General features: G+C 43.5%; 1 protein-coding gene across 8 annotated transcripts in view; it reads left to right on the top strand.

Annotated features, from left to right (window-relative positions):
• METTL25 (methyltransferase like 25) overlaps positions 1 to 25,431 on the top strand; it is a 467,640-nt gene that overhangs the window by 339,572 nt on the left and 102,637 nt on the right. For all 8 annotated transcript variants that reach the window (XM_063927684.1, XM_063927686.1, XM_063927682.1 and 5 more), the window contains one exon: positions 23,337 to 23,431. In XM_063927684.1, the coding sequence (XP_063783754.1) occupies positions 23,337 to 23,431 (95 nt within the window). The remainder of the gene's footprint in view (positions 1 to 23,336; positions 23,432 to 25,431) is intronic.

The raw sequence follows: 25,431 nt of genomic DNA, 5'->3' as shown, positions 1-25,431 counted from the left end.
TGACAAGGAGAGTGAGGAATCTTAATTAAATGTGCAGAAAAAATCCTCAGCTACTTTTCCTGTGTCAAAAGAACTAAAAACCCTGTTTTGACAACCGTTGATTAATCCAGAAAAAAAGTTCTAGATCCCTGAGCGGTTACTGTCAACTTTTCCCTTTCCCCCCTGAGGATAGGAAAAAATGGGAAAATCCACAGATTGTAGATACATCAGTCTCCAGGCCCTCACGTAAAATTGTTTACCTGTTCCTGGTGGAGGCCCCCTAAAGGGCACAGCTGATCGTAAGATTGATACTACCCTCAAATCTTTGTATACAGCTGCAGGGGTGGCTCAGAGACCCACTATAGCATGTGGATGGATTGCAAAAGCCATTGCAAAGTGGTCTGATAATGTCATAGAGGGTTTTGACACCTTACCTCGAGGTGAAATTATTTTACTTCTGCAACATATACAAGATTCAGCTAAATTTATGGTTGAAGCCATAAAGGAGATAGGTTGGCTAACTGCATGCACGACAGCTATGGCAATGTCAGCCCGCAGAGGTTTATGGTTACATCAGTGGACTCCTGACTCAGACTCCAAGAAAGGTGTGGAAGGCCTGCCATTCTCAGGTTAGGCCTTATTTGGCGATGAACTGGATAAGTGGATTTCAAAAGCTACTGTGGGTAAATACACTTATCTGCCTTCTGCAACTCCTCCTGCAAGGAAGACCTACTCAGGACCCAACTTACTGTCCTTTCGGACTGCAAATTATCGGGGCAGAGCCAGAGGTTCCTTTACCGCCGCCAGAGGTGCTAAAGGGAAATCACGCAAGCCAACCACTGTTGGTTCTCAGGAACAGAACTCCAGCTCTGTTGCCTCAAAGCCTTCTGCATGACATGGAGCCCACATGCCTGGGAGAAAGGCAGGTGGGAGCCCGGCTAAAATACTTCAGTCACGCTTGGGCGAGGTCTTGCCAGTACCCCTGGGTCCTAGACCTTATTTCCCAGGGCTACAGACTGGAGTTCCAGGATCTCCCACCTCACAGAATCTTCATATCAGGCTTACCAGCTTCACAGGAAGCAAGAATAACCTTACAAGAAGCTATTCAAAAACTGTTACTGACTCAAGTCATTGCTTCAGTTCCATGTCATCTACAAAACAGGGGATACTATTCCAGCTTGTTTGTAGTACCGAAAGTGGACTGTTTGGTCACACCGATTCTGAATCTCAAGTCATTGAACCCGTACTTACGGGTATTCAAGTTCAAAATGGAGTCTGAGTGCGATGATCTCAGGTCTGGAAGAGGGTGAGTTCCTTGTGTCTCTGGATATCAAGGATGTGTACCTTCACATTCCGATCTGGCCTCCTCACCAGGCTTACCTGCGGTTTGCACTGCAGGACTGTCACTACCAGTTTCAGACCCTGCCTTTTGGTCTCTCAACGGCACTGAGGGTGTTCATCAAAGTGATGGCAGAGGTGATGATGTTACTCCGAAAACAAGGAATGAACATTATTCCTTACCTGGACGATCTTCTGATAAATACTGTATCCAGGGAACAGTTGTTGGTGAACATTGGTCTCACAACCACATTGCTCCTGGATCATGGGTGGATTCTGAACCTGCCAAAATCTCACCTAGAACCAACGCAGAAGCTGCATTTCCTGGAAATGATCCTGGACACAGAGTCTCAGAAAGTGTTCCTTCCCTTGGAAAAGGCAATGGTAATACAGTCGATGGTGTGGGCTGTCTTAAAGCCAAATGGAATCTCAGTATATCAGTGCATCCATCTTCAGTGAAAGATGGTGTCCTCTTATCAGGCAATTCAGTACGGAAGGTTTCATGCAAGGCCCTTCCAACTGGATCTGTTGGACAAATGGTCCGGATCGCATCTACACATGCATGAGGTGATTCGTCTGTCGCCGAAGGCCAGGATTTCCCTCCTGTGGTGGTTACAAACTTCTCACCTGGTGGAGGGTCGACGGTTCGGGATTCAAAATTGGATTCTGCTAACCACCTATGCAAGCCTCAGAGGTTGGGGAGCAGTCACCCAAAGGGTACAATTCCAAGGAAGATGGTCAAGTCTGGAAGCTACACTTCCCATAAACATCCTGGAGCTCAGGGCAAACTACAATGCCCTTTTGCAGGCCTCTTATCTTCTTCAGAATCAGCCATTCAAGTTCAGTCGGACAATGTGACGGCGGTGACGTACATAAACCGACAAGGCAGAACAAAAAGCAGAGCTGCAAAGTCAGAGGTGTCAATAATTCTCCTCTGGGCGGAAAAACACGCAGTGGCATTGTCGGCAATCTTCATTCTGGGTGTAGACAACTGGGAGGCAGATTTCCTCAGCAGAAACAACCCTCACCTGGGAGAATAGGGCCTCCACCCGGAGGTGTTCCAGCACCTAACATATTGGTGGGGTTGTCCACCAATCGACATGATGGCCTCTCGTCTCAACAAGAAACTGAGACAGTATTGTTCCAGGTCAAGAGACCCACGGGCTGTAGCAGTCGTTGCCCTGACAACTCCGTGAGTATACAAACTGGTATACTTGTTTCCTCCGATTCCTCTGATCCCAAGGGTTCTCAAAAGAATAAGAAGGGAAAGAGTACATGCAATCCTGATTGACCGAGAAGGGCCTGGTATGCAGACCTTCTGGAGAAGCTAAGCAAAGATTTGTGGCCTCTGCCTCTTCGAGAGGTTCTTCTGCAACAGGGCCCGTTTGTCTATTAAGACTTACCACAGCTACATTTGACAGCATGAAAGATGAGAGACTGATTCTAGCCCAGAAAGGGATTCCCAACAAGGTCATCTCGACTATGATCCAAGCCAGGAAGGGGGTAACGTCGAAACATTACCATCGTATTTGGAAGAAATATGTCTCTTGGTGTGAAAGTAGATGATATTCTACGGTGGAATTTTATGTGGGACGGTACCTGCTGTTCCTGCAGTCGGGTGTGGATGTGGGCCTACGCCTAGGCTCCTTAATGGTTCAGATTTCGGCCATGTTGATTTTCTTTCAGAAACAATTGGCTTATCTGCCAGAAGTACAGACGTTCTTGAAGGGTGTCCTTCATATCCAACATCCCTTTGTGCCTCCCACGGCACTTTGGGATCTCTAGTTGGTTCTATGGTTCCTACAATCGGACTGGTTCGAACCGTTACTGAAGGTAAAATATCTTATGTGGAAAACCGTCATGCTGTTGGCTTTGGCCTCAGCAAGGCGCGTCTCGGAACTGCGGGTGTTGTCGCACAAGAGTCCCTACTTGATTTTCCTCCAAGAGCTGAACTCAGGACTCATCAGCAATTCCTTCCTAAGGTGGTGTCGGCGTTTCACTTAAACCAGCTGATTGTGGTTCCAGTTGTTACTGACACCTCTACTGTTTCAAAGTTCTTGGATGTGATGCATGCTTTGAAGATATATGTGAAGAGAACGGTTTGTACTAGGAAATCGGATTCACTGTTCTCTATGATGCCAACAAGATTGGGTGTCCTACTTCAAAGCAGTCAATTGCAAGATGGATCAGGCTTACAACATGCTTGTTCTATGGCAGGTTTGCCGATTCCAAAATCTATTCAGGCCCACTCTACTAGGTCAGTGGGTTCCCCCTGGGCGGCTGACCGGGGGGCTCTAGTCATTACTGCTATGCCGAGCAGCTACTTGGTAAGGTTTGAACACGTTTGCAAAGTTTTACAAGTTCGATATCTTGGCCTCTGAGGACCTTCAGTTTGGTCAATCAGTTCTGCAGGAACCTCAGCACTCTCCCACCCGTTTTGGGAGCTTTGGTACTTTCCCATGGTACTAAATGGATTCCCAGTAATCCCCAAGGACGTAAGAGAAAATAAGATTTTAATTACCTACCGGTAAATCCTTTTCTCGTAGTCCGTAGGGGATACTGGGCGCCCACGCCGGTGCTTTGTTCTTCCTGCTAAGTTACTTGTTAACTGTTTGGTTCAGCTGTTGCTGTTCTTGTTTTCACGTTCTGGTTAGCATGGCTATCCTCTTGTTATGGGTGTGCTGGTTCGAAATCTCACCACTGTTCTGATCTGTTTTCTTCTCTCAAAACATGTCCGTCTCCTCCGGGCACAGTTTCCTAGACTGAGTCAGGTGAGAGAGGCTTAGAGGGAGGAGCCAGCACACACTATAAATTTCTTAAAGTGCCCATGGCTCCCAATGGACCCGTCTATACCCCATGGTACTAAATGGATTCCCAGTATCCCCTACGGACTACGAGAAAAAGATTTACTGGTAGGTAATTAAAATCCTATTTTCCTATCACAGTATTATTATTATTATTATTATTTTCCTTTATTTATATGGCGACACAAGGGTTCCGCAGCACCCAATTACAGAGTACATAAATAATCAAACAGGAAAACAGCAACTTACAGTTGATGACAGTATAGGACAAGTACAGGGTAAATAAACATAGTTACATCAGCAGATGACACTGGAATAAGTATCAGGTGGCAGAAGACTGCTGGATGTAGTACAGTTGAAGATTATTAAAGTAAGACAAAGGATAAGCACATGAGGGAAGAGGGCCCTGCTCGTGAGAGCTTACATTCTAAAGGGGAGGGGTAGACAGACAGGGGTGACACAGATGGGGTACATAGAGAACGTGGAACAGAGGGTTAGGATGAGATTTGGCTGGGTTTGGTGAATAAGTGGGTCTTAAGAGCCCGTTTGAAGTTTTGTAGAGAGGTGGAGTGTCTGAGGGGGAAAGGTAGGGAATTCCAGAGAAGTGGAGCAGCACGTGAAACATCTTGGCGATAGGAGTGGCAGGAAGTAATCCGTAGGCAGGAGAGTTGTCGTGCATTAGCAGAGCAAAGAGGACGGGTGGGAGTGTAAAGGGAGATAAGACCAGAGATGTAGATGGGAGAGGAGTGGGTGAGGGCTTTGTAAGCAAGTGTGAGAAGCTTGAAATGGATTCTGAAAGGGAAGGGGAGCCAGTGAAAGTCTAGTAAGAGAGGAGAGGTAGACGTAGTTCATTTGGTGAGGAAAATGAGCTGGGCAGCAGCATTGAGGATAGATTGGAGTGGAGAGAGGTGTTTGTCAGGAATGCCAGTCAGGAGGAGATTACAGTAGTCCAGTCTAGAGATGACCAGTGAGTGGATAAGAGTCTTAGTAGCATCCTGGGTCAGAAAGGGTCTGATCCTGGAAATATTTTTTAGATGAAAACGGCAGGTTTGTGAGAGGTGCAGAATGTGTGGTTTGAAGGAGAGGGAGGAGTCCAGGATTACTCCAAGACAGCGCACTTGGGGGCTAGAGGAGATAGTAGTGCCATCAATAGATAATGAGATTGTAGGAGGTGAGGTTATGCGGGTGGGAGGGAAGATGATCAGCTCGGTCTTGGACATGTTAAGTTTAAGAAAGCGCTGGGACATCCAGGAAAAGGTAGCAGAGAGACAGTTGGAGATACGAGTGAGGAGAGCAGGGGAGAGGTCAGGAGAGGAAAGATAGATTTGGGTGTCATCAGCATAGAGATGATATTGGAGACCAAAAGAACTAATGAGCTTACCTAGGGGGTCATTCCGAGTTGATCGCTCGTTGCCGATTTTTGCAATGGAGCGATTAAGGCAAAAATGCGCATGGTACGCAGTGCGCATGCAGTTAGTATCTTAGCACAAAACTTAGTTGATTTACTCACGTCCGAACTAAGATTGTTCATCGTTGAAGTGATCGGAGTGTGATTGACAGGAAGTGGGTGTTTCTGGGCGGAAACTGGCCGTTTTTTGGGAGTGTGCGGAAAAACGCAGGCGTGCCAGGGAAAAACGCGGGAGTGTCTGGAGAAACGGGGGAGTGGCTGGCTGAACGCTGGGCGTGTGTGTGACGTCAAACCAGAAACGAAACGGCCTGAGCTGATCGCAATCTGTGAGTAGGTCTGGAGCTACTCAGAAACTGCTAAGAAATTTCTATTCGCAATTCTGCTAATTTTTTATTCGCAATTCTGCTATGCTAAGATACACTCCCAGAGGGTGGCGGCTTAGCGTGTGCAATGCTGCTAAAAGCAGCTAGCGAGCGAACAACTCGGAATGACCCCCCTAGTGAGGACGTATAGAGAGAGAAGAGAAGAGGACCAAGGACAGAACCTTGGGGTACACCTACAGTTAGTGTAAGTGAGGGGGATGTGGAGGCAGAGAATGAACGGTCAGAGAGGTAGGAAGACAGCCAAGAGAGGGCAGTGTCACGCAGACCAATGGAGTGAAGGATTTGCAGTAGGAGAGGATGGTCCACAGTGTTAAAAGCAGCAGAGAGCTCAAGTAGAATAAGTAGAGAGTAGTGTCCCTTAGATTTAGCAGCATGGAGGTCATTCCATACTTTTGTAAGGGCAGTTTCAGTGGAGTGGAGAGGACGGAAGCCAGACTGGAATGGGTCAAGTAGTGAGTGTGAGGAAAGAAAGGAAGTAAGACGGTTGTAGACAATACGCTCAAGGAGTTTGGAGGCAAAAGGGAGGAGAGAGATGGGTCGGTAATTGGAGAGAGTGTTTGGATCAAGGGTAGGTTTTGTAAGAATAGGAGAGATGAGTGCATGCTTGAAGGCAGAGGGGACAGTGCCTGATGAGAGGGAGAGATTGAGAAGGTGGTAAAGATCGGAACAAGCAGAAGGAGAGAGGTAGCGGAGGAGGCGGGAGGGGATAAGGTCAAGTGGGGAGGTGGTGAGGGGACAGGAACGAATGAGGGCCATGACTTCCTCTCCAGATGCATGGGAGAAAGATGTCAGAGTTGGTGGGAGGAGTGGTAAGGGATGGGAGAGAGCTGGTTACTGATGGTCTGGTGTGATGTGATGTCCTTACGTATGGAGTAAATTTTGGATGTGAAGTAAGTGGCAAAGTCAAGAGCAGAGAGTGAGGAAGGGAGACGAGGTGGAGGTGGGCTGAGGAGTGAGTTGAGAGTAGCAAAGAGGTGCCGGGGGTTAGAAGACTGGGAGGAGATGAGGTTCTTGAAGTATGACTTTAGCAAGAGAAAGGGCAGCACTGAAGGATGAGAGCATAAGTTTGAAATGGAGGAAGTCTGCCTTAGAGCGTGATTTCCTCCAGTGTCACTGAGCAGTACGTGAGCATTTTTGCAGATATCTGGTGCATTTGGTGTGCCAGGGTTGAGGTGTTAGTTTGCGAGGGTGAATAGTCGTTGGTGGAGCAACAGAGTCAAGAGCAGAAGTAAGGGATGCATTGTATATGGAAGTGGCTTGTTCAGGGTATGAGAGAGAGAGAATAGGAGAGAGAAGTGAGTCAAACGGAGGAAAGGAATGTGGTGTCAATAGCCTCAATGTTACACTTTGTGATGGTACAAGACAATGTTACGTTAATTGACTTTTGACAAAATGAATCCTTGTGTGTGTGTGTCCATGTAATTGGGAATATAGACTGTAAATCTTTAGCAGGGACTAAAGTGACTGAGCACTGTAATGAGCTAATGTAATAATATAAGATATATATATAATATAAGATAATGTAAATATATAGACACAATATGAATATCTGAATATAGAGTGGAACATACTGTATCATCAGGGCCGTTTCTAGCCAATTTGGCTCCCAGTGCGAGATTTAAAAATGCGCCCCCCCCCCCCCCCCCCCATTCACATAAGAAAAAAATGCGCCCCCCATAGATATAAAGAGGAAAACCATGCGCGCGCGCTCCCGGTAAGGGGGCGTGGCCTCTTTAAAATGGGCGTGACTTTAAGATGGGTGTGACCTCATCTGATCTCATCGTGGCCACCACAGGATAAAAAAAAAAAAAGGCCTCATTTTACACATTACAGCAGGCATGCGACCCCATTTTACACAGCACGGCAGGCAAGTGTCCCCATTTTACACAGCACGGCAGGCAAGTGTCCCCATTTTACACAGCACGGTAGGCAAGTGTCCCCATTTTACACATTGCGGCAGGAAAGTGTCCCCATTGTACACATTGTGGAAGGCACGTGCCCCCATTTTACACAGTACGGCAGGCAAGTGTCCCCATTTTACACATTGCGGCAGGCACGTGTCCCCATTTTACACAGTACGGCAGGCAAGAGTCCCCATTTTACATATTACGGCAGGCAAGTGTCCCCATTTTACACATTCCAAAGACAGGTGTCCCCATTTTACACAGTACGGCAGGTGGGGGGGGGGGGGAGAGGGAGAGGGGCTGACTTACATTTGAAGCTGTTCTTCCCGCTCTTCAGCCGCCTTGGCTCTTCAGCCGGCTTGGCTCGGGGTTTCGCGGAATGACGCGATTGCGTCGTGACGTCACGACTCAAACGCGTCATTCCGCGAAACCCCGCGCTCCCGAGCTGGGCACTCGGGAGGAGAGGGGAGGGGGGATTTAGTGCTCAAGAAGTGCCGCGGCGGGTGCCCCGTGCGGTTGCACGGCTCGCCCGCCGCAAGAAACGGCACTGTGTATCATTTACTGTCTAAAATCTATAAATGCCATTTTTTCATATGTTTTAAAAAGATTACTTAATAAAGTAGCTACATTATCATTTAAATTAGCAAAAAAGGCTTAGTTTTTATTTTCCTCACCCACATTTACTAAATTAAAATCTACTCCTAAAGTTTCTGTATACTGTGTGTTTTCTGACTAAAGTGTACTGGTGTTTAAGGGCAAAACACCATCTTGTGTATATAGGCATGAATGTACTGCCATGCAGTATGACCATACTTGCTGACTTCGGGAGTATCCACTGTCCGATGGGTGGTTCTGCATTCTTGTCCTCCAGATAGCTGCTTTAAACAACAAGGAAGTGGGTGGCCTTGGGAGAATAACTTGCTCTGTCAGGAATATGAATCCTATATATGCCCTCTCGCAAAGTTTGGCCACGTGAGAATGACCTGTAAAAGCGCAGTTTTAAGTGGGGATGCAGCTGAATTGCGTGCCATTCTGTATCACCATAGTTGCATATGCTTGATTCTGTAACCTGAGCAGTGCATAGTAAGAAGATTTGCTCCATAAAGTAAAATTCTCTACTCTCCAACTCCCCATCATGAGCCCATGAAGTACACCATTCTGATGTTCTCTTGCCTGTATGCCCTCATTCTGTACTGGCAGCCAGCTTACATCCTGTCTGCACTGCATTTTTTAATCTTCTTTTTTTTCTTTAGTATTTTTGACTTCACTAATGTATTATCCTGCACATATTACATCTGACAGCTCACAAATTCCCTTCTTTAAGCACCTGTTGCTACAAACAATGTTTTTTTATTTGAAACTTCTGTCATGTCTTAGGACAAATGTTCTTTTGCTTTTGAATTATTCTTTTTTTTAAAGTTGCTGTTAATCATGTATATTCTCTGCTTTTCGTGTGTTTTTTTTTTTTGTCAACTACTCCAAAGAGTTTAGACTTTAGAGCAATGAATAACATTGTAAACATTGTTTACTTTTGGACTCTTTTATAGCATGAGTCTTTATTGCAGTGGTTCCCAAACTGGGTGCCATGGGGCACTGACAGAGGTGCCATGGGTTGGTGGTCCAGGTCTAAATCAAATTATTTATGGTCCATGTGATAGGAAAAACCATTGCTGGTGGATGCCAATCATATAATATGTGGACAAACAGAAGTGTAACCCTGTCCACCACCACATTACTGAACCTAAGGATGACATACAGATGTGTACACTTACATCTAGCCTCCATGTACGTTAAATAGCACCCCATGTCGTGGCGTGACTCGGTAGCGCTGATCGCATTAAAATGCATCTTGTTATACAGCCACCTGGTTTAATTGGATGAAATTTAAGACTACCGACACCTATGTTGCTTGTGTGCCCCATACTTTAATGTAGGGCCTTACTACCCAGACACTTCACTGAGATGTTTACAGAGTAGTACCTGAGTTCTCTTCCACCCTGCCTCCCCCTCTTCTTCTTCCCTTTGTCTTCCCCTCTTTTTCTTATCCTATGTTGGATACTTTATTTTTGTTAATAATGTTTGATAACTTTTTACAGTGGATGGCTGTCCTTCCGCATGTCATTATGCTTCCATTTGTACGGACAATTTGTCTTGTTGTCCTACGGAACATCTGGAAATTGCTGTTTTCTTTCTGGTCTGTGGAGCTTGTTATCGTTTATGTTCATGAAAAAAATAAAGAATTTATAAAATGCATCTTATCAGCAAAAAATGTGAATAGTATGCACAAGAAGCTAATGCTGATTAAAATTATATGCGGCATGCCTATAATTTTGTATCTGCATACAAAATGGTACGTTATAGTGTTTTCCTAGAAAACACAGTAATGTGGCATTTCATATGCAGATACAACTATGGTCGCACACAGAATATAGGCATGCCGCATATCATTTCAATCAGGAGAGTCTGCTTGTGTGTTCTAGTCAATATTGGTGCAAATAAGACACATTTTAGGCAAAAAAAAAAAATAAGCTCACTCACGCCAAGCATTTTCTGATATTGAGGCAAGATGTATGAGGACACATCTATAAAAGCACAATTCTCTTAATTGTATAAGTTTTGATACATTTCTCAGTGGGAAAACTCTGGCCTAAGGGTGCCATCAAACAAATGTTGATACCCTAGGGCAGTGGTTCCCAAACTTTTTTAATCACAGCGTACTAGAGTATCAGAAATATTTTTAGGGCACCCCAGGGCCAAAAGTTTGTTGTTGAGACATTTAGAAAGAAATATTACATTAAATAAATTGTGTTTATACTGTATGTTACACGAAGGTTCAATTGTGTGGTGAAGGACAAGATTTGCTACTGTTTGTCCAAGTATTTTATGATTGGCAGCCACCAGCAGTGGTTTTGCCTACTACATTGACCATAAATAATTTCAATTGGCCTTAACCACCAATCGAAGGCACCCATGCATGTGCCTTGAGGCACCCCATGGTGCAACGGCACACAGTTTGAGAACCACTGCCCTAGGGTGCTGTGATTCAAGAAACTTTGGGAATGACTGCTTTAATGTGTCAAAGAAAGATACAGTATTCCCTAATGTTGATAATGTTAATAGATTAATAATTTATTCCCACAAATAATGTTTGATTGGTTTGTCCAGATAACCCCCCAGATACAGCATGTAGAGGGGTGCATTCTGGTTAGAACTAATATATGTATTACTCTGAATCCGCAACTCTTTCTTTTAGTTGTATTACAGAATTATGAGAAAAGGACACATTTATCTATCAACCCTGTGCTCGGAGTATTTTGCACTTTTAAACAGGTCACATCCTAACATCTATAGTCCTAATTTTTTTTTATTCAAGAGGCACACTGATTATACCATGTTTATTTCAGACGATTTTGTATTTTCTGAAGAAAAAAATAGCCTGTTTACAATGTAACCAAAATGTATATTGTATTTTCTTCTTTTCAAAAATGACTGTCAATAAATACATAGCAATAGAAAAAAAATGGATATTTATATACTTGAAAATTATAATGATATTTTTTCTCTAAGTTTCAAAGTCTTCATTTAAATGCTTACAATGTATACTGTAAAAATTATTATGGTAGCCCACCAAAGCATACCATTTTGAGAACTGGAATATCTGCCACATGGGTGGACCACTGTTTTCTTTTAACACACGGTTGGGAAAATATTACATTAGATTCCTTCCCCCACCCTACTCCATTTCTGGAAAAATTATTAATTTCTCTAGTGTTGGGTCTCCTTTTTGTTGATTACCAGACTATACTGTTGTAACTAAGGTTGAAAGAGGGGAATATGTACTTTCAAATGAGTCTACCAATGAGCTCTTCCCGCATCTCCTTTCTTGGCAGCATGGGGTAGATAGCATTTCAAGAGTCAAAATGGTAACTTGTTTCTAAGGACATAATATATTTTTAGTTCTATTTATCTACACTCAACAGTCCAATAGATAAATCAGGAAAAATGATTCCATAGTTGGTTGAATATTGCTATCATCATGTTCAGATAATGTGAATACTGCAGCTTAAAATGTACTTTTATCCGCCACCTGACACTGAGGCTATTAGAAGCGGGATGTTGATATGCCATAGCACCAGACTTGCAGTGCTGTCCCTCCTCTTGTTTTGAGACAATGGGGGTATCCAATTAGCTGCGAAGAACATCGGGAGTGAGAAACTGACAGTTTTCACGATTTTTCCCAATGTTTCTCCAATATTTTTTTCTGGGACGTTCTATTAGGCCGCCCTCCAAAAATTACATTATCTCCCAAAAACACACAGGTTCAGTGAAACCTGTGTGTCTTCACTGGCAACGGGGCTGTTTTCAGGGATTTGGTTCGCCTGTCTGAGGCAGGTGAAACAAAATCCCAGATAAACCACAGCCCCCGCCGGCTAATTAGGACTAATTGGATAGCCTCCGCAAGACCTTGACCCGCGGTAATTTACAGCTGGTAATTGGATATCCCCATTGACCTTGAGAAGTACAGATGCTTCCGTTTACCAGCAACACCATATGTTCTGCTTATGTTAAACATAGTTACTATGTACAGGAAGTTAAGGTTGTTGGAGGGTCTCTGAGATTCAGGTGGAAAGAACAGTGGTTCTTAATTCCATTAGACCTTAATTCCATTGTACTTGTCATTAGTGATGAGCGGGTTCGGTTCCTCGGAATCCGAACCCGCCCGAACTTCACCTTTTTTTTACACGGGTCCGAGCGACTCGGATCCTCCCGCCTTGCTCGGTTAACCCGAGCGCGCCCGAACGTCATCATCCCGCTGTCGGATTCTCGCGAGACTCGGATTCTATATAAGGAGCTGCGCGTCGCCGCCATTTTCACACGTGCATTGAGATTGATAGGGAGAGGACGTGGCTGGCGTCCTCTCCGAGTCCGTTGTATTATATTAGAACTTAGTTAGTTATAATTGTGGGGAGGATTGGGGACGGGGAGCAGCTGTTAGGGAGTACAGTGCAGGGTTTTGAGTTTAATCCGTTGTTTCTCTGCCTGAAAAAAAACGCTCCACCATATCTGTGCTCACTCAGTGTGCTGCACTGCTGCATGATATATCTGTGCTGAGTGCACTGCTCACACTGCCTAATTGTGGGGACTGGGGAGCAGTTATAGCAGGTGTACAGTGCACAGTTTTGCTGACAGTGACCACCAGTCCAGTATACGTTTGTCTGCCTGAAAAACACTGTGGTGTTTTTTTTTTTCTTTCTTCATGCTAGTTTGTTTAGCAGTCTGCTGACACTGCAGTGTCCACCAGGTCCGTTATACAGTATATTATATATATAATTAAGCACTAAGCAGCAGTACGGTAGGCCACGGCTGTACCTACCTCTGTGTCGACTCGTCACTCGTCGTCCATAAGTATAAGTAATACTATCCATCCATCTACATTGTATACCTGTGGTGTTTTTTTTTTCTTCATACTAGTTTAGCAGTCTGCTGCTGACACTGTCAACCAGGTCCGTTATACAGTATATTATATTTATATATAAGCACTAAGCAGCAGTACGGTAGGCCACGGCTGTACCTACCTCTGTGTCGTCACTCGTCGTCCATAAGTATAAGTAATACTATACTATCCATCCATCTACATTGTATACCTGTGGTGTTTATTTTTTCTTTCTTCATACTAGTTTAGCAGTCTGCTGACACTGTCCACCAGGTCCGTTATACACACAGTATATTATATTTATATATAAGCACTAAGCAGCAGTACGGTAGGCCACGGCTGTACCTACCTCTGTGTCGTCAGTGCACTCGTCGTCCATAAGTATAAGTAATACTATACTATCCATCCATCTACATTGTATACCTGTGGTGGTTTTTTTTTTCTTTCTTCATACTAGTTTAGCAGTCTGCTGACACTGTCCACCAGGTCCGTTATACAGTATATTATATTTATATATAAGCACTAAGCAGCAGTACGGTAGGCCACGGCTGTACCTACCTCTGTGTCGTCACTCGTCGTCCATAAGTATAAGTAATACTATACTATCCATCCATCTACATTGTATACCTGTGGTGTTTTTTTTTTTTTCTTTCTTCATACTAGTTTAGCAGTCTGCTGCTGACACTGTCCACCAGGTCCGTTATACAGTATATTATATTTATATATAAGCACTAAGCAGCAGTACGGTAGGCCACGGCTGTACCTACCTCTGTGTCGTCACTCGTCGTCCATAAGTATAAGTAATACTATACTATCCATCCATCTACATTGTATACCTGTGGTGGCTTTTAGTTGTGCGCAAAATATGGAGAACAAAAATGTGGAGGTTAAAAAAATAGGGAAAGATCAAGATCCACTTCCACCTCGTGCTGAAGCTGCTGCCACTAGTCATGGCCGAGACGATGAAATGCCATCAACGTCGTCTGCCAAGGCCGATGCCCAATGTCATAGTACAGAGCATGTAAAATCCAAAACACAAAAGATCAGTAAAAAAATGACCAAAAAATCAAAATTAAAAGCGTCTGAGGAGAAGCGTAAACTTGCCAATATGCCATTTACGACACGGAGTGGCAAGGAACGGCTGAGGCCCTGGCCTATGTTCATGGCTAGTGGTTCAGCTTCACATGAGGATGGAAGCACTCATCCTCTCGCTATAAAAAAGAAAAGACTTGCGGCAAAAGCACAGCAAAGAACTGTGCGTTCTTCGAAATCACAAATCCCAAAGGAGAGTCCAATTGTGTCGGTTGCGATGCCTGACCTTCCCAACACTGGACAGGAAGAGCTTGCGCCTTCCACCATTTGCACGCCCCCTGCAAGTGTTGAAAGGAGCACCCGCAGTCCAGTTCCTGATAGTGAAATTGAAGATGTCAGTGTTGAAGTACACCAGGATGAGGATATGGGTGTTGCTGGCGCTGGGGAGGAAATTGACAAGGAGGATTCTGATGGTGAGGTGGTTTGTTTAAGTCAGGCACCCGGGGAGACACCTGTTGTCCGTGGGAGGAATATGGCCATTGACATGCCTGGTGAAAATACCAAAAAAATCAGCTCTTCAGTGTGGAAGTATTTCAACAGAAATGCGGACAACAGGTGTCAAGCCGTGTGTTGCCTTTGTCAAGCTGTAATAAGTAGGGGTAAGGACGTTAACCACCTCGGAACATCCTCCCTTATACGTCACCTGCAGCGCATTCATAATAAGTCAGTGACAAGTTCAAAAACTTTGGGCGACAGCGGAAGCAGTCCACTGACCAGTAAATCCCTTCCTCTTGTAACCAAGCTCGCGCAAACCACACCACCAACTCCCTCAGTGTCAATTTCCTCCTTACCCAGGAAAGCCAATAGTCCTGCAGGCCATGTCACTGGCAAGTCTGACGAGTCCTCTCCTGCCTGGGATTCCTCCGATGCATCCTTGAGTGTAACGCCTACTGCTGCTGGCGCTGCTGTTGTTGCTGCTGGGAGTCGATCGTCATCCCAGAGGGGAAGTCGGAAGACCACTTGTACTACTTCCAGTAAGCAATTGACTGTCCAACAGTCCTTTGCGAGGAAGATGAAATATCACAGCAGTCATCCTGTTGCAAAGCGGATAACTGAGGCCTTGACAACTATGTTGGTGTTAGACGTGCGTCCGGTATCCGCCGTTAGTTCACAGGGAACTAGACAATTTCTTGAGGTAGTGTGCCCCCGTTACCAAATACCATCTAGGTTCCACTTCTCTAGGCAGGCGATACCGAGAATGTACACGGACGTCAGAAAAAGACTCCACAGTGTCCTAAAAAATGCAGTTGTACCCAATGTCCACTTAACCACGGACATGTGGACAAGTGGAGCAGGGCAGACTCAGGACTACATGACTGTGACAGCCCACTGGGTAGATGTATTGCCTCCCGCTGCAAAAACAGCAGCGGCGCCACCAGTAGCAGCATCTCGCAAACGCCAACTCGTTCCTAGGCAGGCTACGCTTTGTATCACCGCTTTCCAGAATACGCACACAGCTGAAAACCTCTTACGGCAACTGAGGAAGATCATCGCAGAATGGCTTACCCCAATTGGACTCTCCTGGGGATTTGTGGCATCGGACAACGCCAGCAATATTGTGCGTGCATTACATCTGGGCAAATTCCAGCACGTCCCATGTTTTGCACATACCTTGAATTTGGTGGTGCAGAATTATTTAAAAAACGACAGGGGCGTGCAAGAGATGCTGTCGGTGGCCAGAAGAATTGCGGGCCACTTTCGGCGTGCAGGCACCGCGTACAGAAGACTGGAGCACCACCAAAAAAAACTGAACCTGCCCTGCCATCATCTGAAGCAAGAGGTGGTAACGAGGTGGAATTCAACCCTCTATATGCTTCAGAGGATGGAGGAGCAGCAAAAGGCCATTCAAGCCTATACATCTGCCCACGATATAGGCAAAGGAGGTGGAATGCACCTGTCTCAAGCGCAGTGGAGAATGATTTCAACGTTGTGCAAGGTTCTGCTGCCCTTTGAACTTGCGACACGTGAAGTCATTTCAGACACTGCCAGCCTGAGTCAGGTCATTCCCCTCATCAGGCTTTTGCAGAAGAAGCTGGAGGCATTGAAGGAGGAGCTAAAACAGAGCGATTCCGCTAGGCATGTGGGACTTGTGGATGGAGCCCTTCATTCGCTTAACCAGGATTCACGTGTGGTCAATCTGTTGAAATCAGAGCACTACATTTTGGCCACTGTGCTCGATCCTAGATTTAAAACCTACGTTGGATCTCTCTTTCCGGCAGACACAAGTCTGCAGGGGTTCAAAGAACTGCTGGTGAGAAAATTGTCAAGTCAAGCGGAACGCGACCTGTCAACATCTCCTCCTTCACATTCTCCCGCAACTGGGGGTGCGAGGAAAAGGCTAGGAATTCCGAGCCCACCCGCTGGCGGTGATGCAGGGCAGTCTGGAGCGACTGCTGATGCTGACATCTGGTCCGGACTGAAGGACCTGCCAACGATTACTGACATGTCGTCTACTGTCACTGCATATGATTCTCTCACCATTGAAAGAATGGTGGAGGATTATATGAGTGACCGCATCCAAGTAGGCACGTCAGACAGTCCGTACGTATACTGGCAGGGAAAATAGGCAATTTGGAGGCCCTTGCACAAACTGGCTTTATTCTACCTAAGTTGCCCTCCCTCCAGTGTGTACTCCGAAAGAGTGTTTAGTGCCGCCGCTCACCTTGTCAGCAATCGGCGTACGAGGTTACTTCCAGAAAATGTGGAGAAGATGATGTTCATTAAAATGAATTATAATCAATTACTCCATGGAGACATTCACCAGCAGCAATTGCCTCCAGAAAGTACACGGGGATCTGAGATGGTGGATTTCAGTGGGGACGAATTAATAATCTGTGAGGAGGGGGATGTACACAGTGAAAGGGGTGATGAATCGGACGATGATGATGAGGTGGACATCTTGCCTCTGTAGAGCCAGTTTGTGCAAGGAGAGATTGACTGCTTCTTTTTTGGTGGGGGCCCAAACCAACCAGTCATTTCAGTCACAGTCGTGTGGCAGACCCTGTCGCTGAAATGATGGGTTGGTTAAAGTGTGCATGTCCTGTTTATACAACATAAGGGTGGGTGGGAGGGCCCAAGGACAATTCCATCTTGCACCTCTTTTTTCTTTTTTTCTTCTTTGCGTCATGTGCTGTTTGGGGAGTATTTTTTGGAAGGGCCATCCTGCCTGACACTGCAGTGCCACTCCTAGATGGGCCAGGTGTTTGTGTCGGCCACTAGGGTCGCTTAGCTTACTAACACAGCTACCTCATTGCGCCTCTTTTTTTTCTTCTTTGCGTCATGTGCTGTTTGGGGAGTATTTTTTGGAAGGGCCATCCTGCGTGACACTGCAGTGCCACTCCTAGATGGGCCAGGTGTTTGTGTCGGCCACTAGGGTCGCTTAGCTTACTCACACAGCTACCTCATTGCGCCTCTTTTTTTTCTTCTTTGCGTCATGTGCTGTTTGGGGAGTATTTTTTGGAAGGGCCATCCTGCCTGACACTGCAGTGCCACTCCTAGATGGGCCAGGTGTTTGTGTCGGCCACTTGGGTCGCTTAGCTTAGCCATCCAGCGACCTCGGTGCAAATTTTAGGACTAAAAATAATATTGTGAGGTGTTCAGAATAGACTGAAAATGAGTGGAAATTATGGTTATTGAGGTTAATAATACTATGGGATCAAAATGACCCCCAAATTCTATGATTTAAGCTGTTCTTTAGGGTTTTTTGAAAAAAACACCCGAATCCAAAACACACCCGAATCCGACAAAAAAAATTCGGTGAGGTTTTGCCAAAACGCGTTCGAACCCAAAACACGGCCACGGAACCGAACCCAAAACCAAAACACAAAACCCGAAAAATTTCAGGTGCACATCCCTACTTGTCATGTATACTCCAAGATTTCTGATTCTTATAGCTGATAATGGTAATGATGATCCATTTTTTGAGACATGATTTGGATGGATCAATTAATTGGTATGAAGTTTCCCAATTATTAAATGAGAAATATTGGGATATGTGGGTGTTGTCAGAAATATAAGTGTATATGGTCAGATGAAGGCAAGGGTAGGTGAGCCTGCTGTATGCAGTGGTGTGGTTTTGCTTGGTTTGTGCATGGAGGCGTGGTGTATGTTTTCACTGGTCATGGATTACTAGGAGACTGGAATAGGACAGTAGTCCCTGCAGCTTTGCTTTGATATATACAAATATAGGCTTGGAAATATTTTATGTGTTAGTGGACTGTCACTTATTGAATAATGCCACTCCTCCATTTAATAGTAGTGACTGGTTACCAGCACAAATGATGATCCTTTGCTGCATACATATTTCATGGATTAATCAGCCATTTATGTTCCACGTGGTAGCCACAGTGGAAACTAAAATGTTCTTATTTTATGTATTTATAGTATTTTTCTTCTATCCCACCCATACAACTATAGTAGAGTACTTTATTGGTCAATACTACTGCTGGTCTCAAATTGCAAAGTAATACTTAAGCTTTAGTTCTACAAAATCCGAAACACAGTAAATTAATGATATTTGAAAATAGTCATGACTGCTCCAGCAGATTTTAGAAATGTAGAACACATATTTATGAGAGAAATACTTATCTTCCGTTGCTGTTCATTCTTTGCTTTCTTACAAAAAGCGGCAGGTGCATGACAATAGATAAGCAGCACATACTTTAATGGCAGGTCGGCCAGATACACAGATTTAAAACTTAAGAGTGAATACTCGATCTGACCTTTTACATACTTTTAATATTAGCTTGAGACTTAAATGTTTATAAAATATTTTATATTACATCTGTTTTAAATCTATGAGAAAAAAAGTTTAGGTTTTAGAAGATAGGTGTAATGATTTATAAGTTGTTTTTGTTTTGTGTAAGACATGCTGTCCCAGAGGGACTTAAATTGTAACCTTATGTTTCTACAGCAAAAAGTAGAATAACACTTTTTGTCTTTAAATGGTACAATATTTTTATTTTTTAAATGTGCAAAATGATCTCTAAGGAGCTATTTTGCAAAGGTTTGTTAGAAACACTGGTAGGACAAATAGCAGTTGCATTTAATGCAAACAATCCATCTTTGCTCGCCTGGACATTTGCAGTATTTTGTCTGTACCTTGCCACACTATCACATTCTTGCAATTTCATGGGTAGATTTATGGGTTAATTTTCTTTGTAGTGACAGAAGATCTGAGCAAGCTAATGGTATTTTCTGAAAATACTATATACAATTTGTATAGGTAAGGCGTAAAGAAAATGACTGATATTTATGTTGGAGTGTGAGCAAGTGCCAAGGTAGGCACAGTACATTGGGAAGAAAAGCCTCCGCGGTGAAGGGTTAAAAAAAAGCCAATCATAACATTCTGTAATATCATGAAATGCTGAAAATGTTGATATCAACAATATACATATTACAATTACCCACTGGCCTTGTATGGTTACATAAGATGCTACCGTGTTAGAAACGCCCACCAGCGGCTGCTGGAAGCTAATATTCTGGCAGCAGCAAGGCTCAGGAGACAGTGCTAGCCCTTCTGCTTCCTCCCCAGCCACCTTGAAGGGCAATCACACAGCCTTGTCTGCAAGATGACCATTTTCCTGCAGCACGACCAAGGCTCACAGTGCTCAAGGCAGCCATTGCAACTGTGCTGGACACACTGACTCAGACTGTGATTACCGGTCCTAACAGGGTTGCCCACAGTCAGAGACTGAGTTCTCTGTTGCAGCCGCATCTCCCCTCTAGTGTCTCTCTCCCCTTCCTCCCAAGCAGCTGCAGCATAGGGATAGTCATAAACCATCGATGGTTAACAATTGACGGTGGCTAAATCCCCTCCGATGGATTTGCAATCAGTGGTGTTGATCCAGTTGGTTTCCACGATCGATTGCATAGAATCCTTAAATGCTTTTATTTTTTCCAGGCCAAAAAATAAAAAATAAATTGGCCAGTTAAATGGTTAATGTAACATAGTTTCTGAGGTTGAAAAAAGACAAATTGTCCATCGAGTTCAACCTATTTGTGGACTCCTACACTGTATTATTTTTAAGACTAATTTAATCTGTTGTGAAAGTCAGCCGTTACGTATATTCCCTTTTTTTTTTTTCTCCCTAGTACGTGATCTACCCACCATAACCCTGTATAACCTTATCAATTAGGAAATTATCTAGCTCAGAGGTTCTCAAACTCGGTCCTCGGGGACACACACAGTGCATGTTTTGCAGGTAACCCAGCAGGTGCACAGGTGTATTAATTACTCACTGACACATTTTAAAAGGTCCACAGGTAGAGCTAATTATTTCACTTGCGATTCTGTGAGGAGACTTGCAAAACATGCACTGTGTGCGCCCCCGAGGACCGAGTTTGAGAACCTCTGATCTAGCGCATTTTTAAAAGTGTTGACCGAGTCTGCCATTACTACTCTCTCAGAAAGGGAATTCCAAACACATATTGTCCTTACAGTGAAGAAACCTTTTCGCCTCTGTGTGCGAAATCTCCTCTCCTCTAACCTAAGCAGATGTCCACGTGTCCTCTGTGTCGATCTTATCAAAAACAGATCCCTCGCAAGCTCTGCGTATTGTCCCCTTATATATTTGTAAATGTTGATCATGTCCCCTCTTAGTCTCCTCTTTTCCAGAGTAAACATGCCTAGCCTAGCAAGCCTTTCCTCGTATTCTAGAGTCTCCAACCCTTTAATCAGTTTGGTCGCTCATCTCAGAACTTTTATAGTTCCAGAATATCCTTTTTGTGCTCAACATTGTGCACAGTATTCAAGATGTGGCCTCACTAGGGATTTATATAATGCATGCATGCTAATACCTTGTTTGCCTTCTTTGCTACAGTCTTACTTTGGGTACTGCTGCTAAGTTTGTTATCTATGTGAATACCCAAGTCTTTTTCCAATACAGAATCCGCTAATTTTACCCCATTTAGTATGTAGTTGGTATTGTTTTCTTTGCTACCAAAGTGGACTACCTTACATTTGTTTGTATTGAACCTCATTCTACATTTTGCTGCCCATGCTTCCAGTTTAAATAAATCATTCTGAAGAGACTCCGCATCCCCCACCGAATTTATAACCTTACACAGTTTGTTATCATCTGCAAACATTGAAACCATGCTCTCTAGACCTACTGCTAGATCATTTATGAAAATGTTAAACAATAGTGGTCCGAGAACAGATCCTTGTGGCACACCACTTAGTACATCAGTCCAATTTGAAAAAGTTCCATTTACCACAACTCGCTGCTCCCGATTAGATAACCAATTTCTCACCCAAGTGCATATTATGCTCCCTAGCCCTAGTTCTTGTAACTTGTAAATAAGTCTCATGTGCGGTACAGTGTCGAAAGCCTTAGCAAAGTCTAAAAAGTTTACATCCACCTCCTGGAAAGATAAGCCTCCAATACTCAGCCGCATGTTGCATTCCCACTCCAAATTTACATCTGGATTTATCTAAACCAAAAGCACTGTTTCTTTACTGTATAAGTGAAAGGAATGAGTGATCAGATATTTATCTTATCCATAATTATTTTCAAATATAAATAGTATATCACTGATGCATTATTAACAACTGATAACTGCACAGAACTTTTACAGTTTGTTTATGGTGATTACATCATAAAAAATTATTTGCATCATCAATGTATGCAGTAGACATTAACTCAGGCCTGGCCAACCTGTGGCTCTCCATCTGTTGTAAAACTACAAGTCACAGCATGTCCTGCAACAGTTTTCCTATTAGGAAAACTATGGCAGGGCATGCTGGGATGTGTAGTTTCACACTAGCTGGAGAGCCACAGGTTGGCCAGGTCTGCTTTAACGGATTGTATATTACAGCTATGAGGCTCTATTTTGTTGTTCATTGAGGGTAAGTTTTGCAAACTGTGCATTTCTTATTTTCTTTCCAAGCCACAGATTGCAGAACAATGCATTCAAAACTAAATCTCACTAAATACAAGGTGGTATAAATTACTGTTCTCTGACAATTTACTGCAGATGTTAAAATCTTTTTTTCCCTTACAACTGTATTCCAACTTGATATGATCTTTTCATGTTAGTTACTTTCCAACCTACAAACCTCTTTTGTGTTGGGATTGCATCATTACTGATAGTAAGCCATATTTTTTCAACAAACAGAAATCTTTTTTATATATATATATATATATGAAATCCTGTTATTTTTCTTTTTTTGTCTTTTTTTTTTTTTTTTTTTGCGGGGGGGGGGGGGGGGGGTGTCTTTTTTTGCATTCATTTGGGAAATTCAGGAATGTGTCGTTTCTATCACATTTTTCTGCCAGGTTTAGGCTTGTGTGGTCTACAAGTAAATGAAGAAAAATCAAAAAGTCAACAATTTTTTCCTCAAGCTTGGTTAGAACAACAGCATTTAAGGAATGCTGCTTAAGTAGTTCCTCAACAACATTTCTTTAATAAGCCCTTTAGTAGCATTAAGCTTTGTTGTCTGCTAAAGCAACAAATGGAAGCAAAGCCAAATTAAATTGCATATATCACTTTTTGGATATAAAACAGATATAAACATTTTGAAAAAATAATTGAGAGCTTTGCAGCTGCTCCAAGCTGGAAGGAAACAGAACGGGGTCTTGAGTATACTTATGACATATAAGTAAACAGAAAACACAATCACTTACTACATTTTTGCCAAAATGATTCAGAGAAAAACCGTGTTAATAACTATGTGGTATTTCATGGTGTATTATGACTTTCTGCAACGTGGACAGTATTGCGGGTTGCCAGATAGTTAAACTGCTGTTCTTTCTTATATCTTGTTACGATACTTTCCCTAATAATAGAATGTTTGCAATTCTGTAAGAAAGAAAAAAATCCTTTGCAAAATGTGGAAGACAGAATTTTGGAATGTCTACAAGTTTTAAATCCTGAACAGAACTTTGTCAGTCTTGTGTAGTAATTGCAAGATACAGTACCTGTAGTTGGGTTGACTACTGGTTGTCATTTTAAGAACTCATGTTTTAATACTGTTTTTTTTTTTCTATGCAGAAAACGCAGAGGGATCATGGGGATTTCCAATGAGCCAGTATTTAAAGGAGAGGTCCTGGCACATTGGACGGAATGCCAGGATGTCAGCTTGTTTGGTACATTGAGTTTTTTCGTTTTTAGTTTGCCAGTATTGTCACTTAATTGTTCATAGCAATAGTCAGTCATAACCAAAAACACTGCGTTCCATACAGGACCTTTTTTTCAAGCAAAACAAGATTTGTGTGCATAGCAAATGAAATATTAAACAGAAGTTTTGTAGCCAAAATATTATGTCTGTAGAAGTAGTTAGGGAATGGATGAACATAACTTTAGAAAATCTGACTGTTATATGTGATCCAGCACAAAATATTTCCTGGAAAAAATAGAAACGTTAATAATTACTGGAAAGAGGCCGGTATTTCAACTACTTGTATTATGCTTTTCTTGAAAGTACAATAAAATACAGTATGTTCAAAGCAACCACTTGTATATGTGTTAGGATAATGGTGGAAATTAGATAAGCAATTTCCTAAACAATCATACATTTTCAGGAAGACCTCAGGAGCTACTACAATTATCATTATTGTAATATAGGTGGCTGTAAAACCACAAAAACCTTTAAAGATATGCCCTACATTGGGAAACTTAATTCCATTTACTTACAGAAGAAAAGTGCTATATTATTAATGGAATCTCCCTTTCTTCTTTGGGTCCATAGCTATTCACAGAGACATCGGGGTATAGGTTGCACATAGGATCCGGGGCACCAGACCGTTTAAGCTTTTAAACTCCCAGAACGCTCCGGTCCTATCTCCCTATACCCCGCCCCCTGGCCAAGTGACTGTCAGTTTTGTTTCTGTTGCCAGCACGAGACGGAGGCACCGCTGGACAGTGGCACTGCTCTTTAGGAGCCACAAGCTTGATTTTTGTGTTTTACTTCAGAGTAGCAGCATTTGGCTGTCTGGCGGACGCCAGCGCTGCTACTCTTACGACTTCCTGCCTGGCGCCCGCGGAGATCACCAGACCACTCACTGGTGTCACGGCGGGTGCTGGGCAGCTAGCACAAGCTCCCGGAGACCACATATGGCCAACCGGGAGACAGGTAAGGAGGGTCTCCGTGCACGATCTTTTATTGTGGTTTCTCCTACGGTTGTGGAAACGGGCTGGCGGTGGTGATGTGTTCGCCCTTGATTCCAATAGGCCACCAGGGCAATAATATACTGGCTATTGTATAAAGAGTTGCACTCGCAAATTAGTCGGCCACAACAGCACTCACCAGTCTTGTCCACAATGAAAAAAGTTAATTTTAATCCAACCTCACATCATTACAGGGTCAAGGTCAACGTTTCGGTCCCTACCAGAACCTTTTTCAAGACCAAAGCTCCAGGCTGCCGTCTCCCCTGCACAGGTCTGACACTGTGGAACTATAAATACCATAGATGCAGTCACACCCACCTACCATTCAATCAATCAATCAATCAATCAGTTAATCACTTCCATTGCTCAGAACTCGTAAAACGAACTACATCTCATACCATAACATAAATAGTATATTTAAGCAGCTCACCCATATAGGTAAGAGTCATCTTAATAATGTTGATACAAAGTTATCTATCACCAAAGCCAGTGACGAGCGCAGTGGAACGCACTCTGCCGGGTTATAACACACGGCACTTCCTGCTGGCAGCCGCATACTTCCAGTATCTCATATCAGCGATGGACAGAGAGATATTCAAACCACATCTACATAAGCTACAAATACATAAATTACACGTTTCAATTCCGTGTATGTGCTCCATCAAATAGGAGACACAAGGGATGCACTTATATTAAACCAAAAAGCTACACTATCGTCAATGGAAGCTGATTTCACTGGACAGACATCAGTCCATGTTACCTAGCAACAGGAATCAACTTCCTGTACAGTGCTCTCGCTGTGAAACATCAACTATCAGAATATAAGTAATCACATAATGCACAGACTACTCAAAATGTGTACAGGTAGTAATATTAAAGATGACATATTAACTGTAAATATGTGGCCACACAAGTCATAATATATTCTTTAAATCGGGCTGACCGCGATCCAGGTACATACAGATCAGCAGTTGGGTGC

Source organism: Pseudophryne corroboree, chromosome 6 (assembly GCF_028390025.1).
Source record: "Pseudophryne corroboree isolate aPseCor3 chromosome 6, aPseCor3.hap2, whole genome shotgun sequence".
NCBI lineage: Eukaryota > Metazoa > Chordata > Amphibia > Anura > Myobatrachidae > Pseudophryne > Pseudophryne corroboree.
The sequence above is the reverse complement of the archived record's forward strand: the minus strand, read 5'-3'. Positions and strand labels throughout refer to the sequence as shown.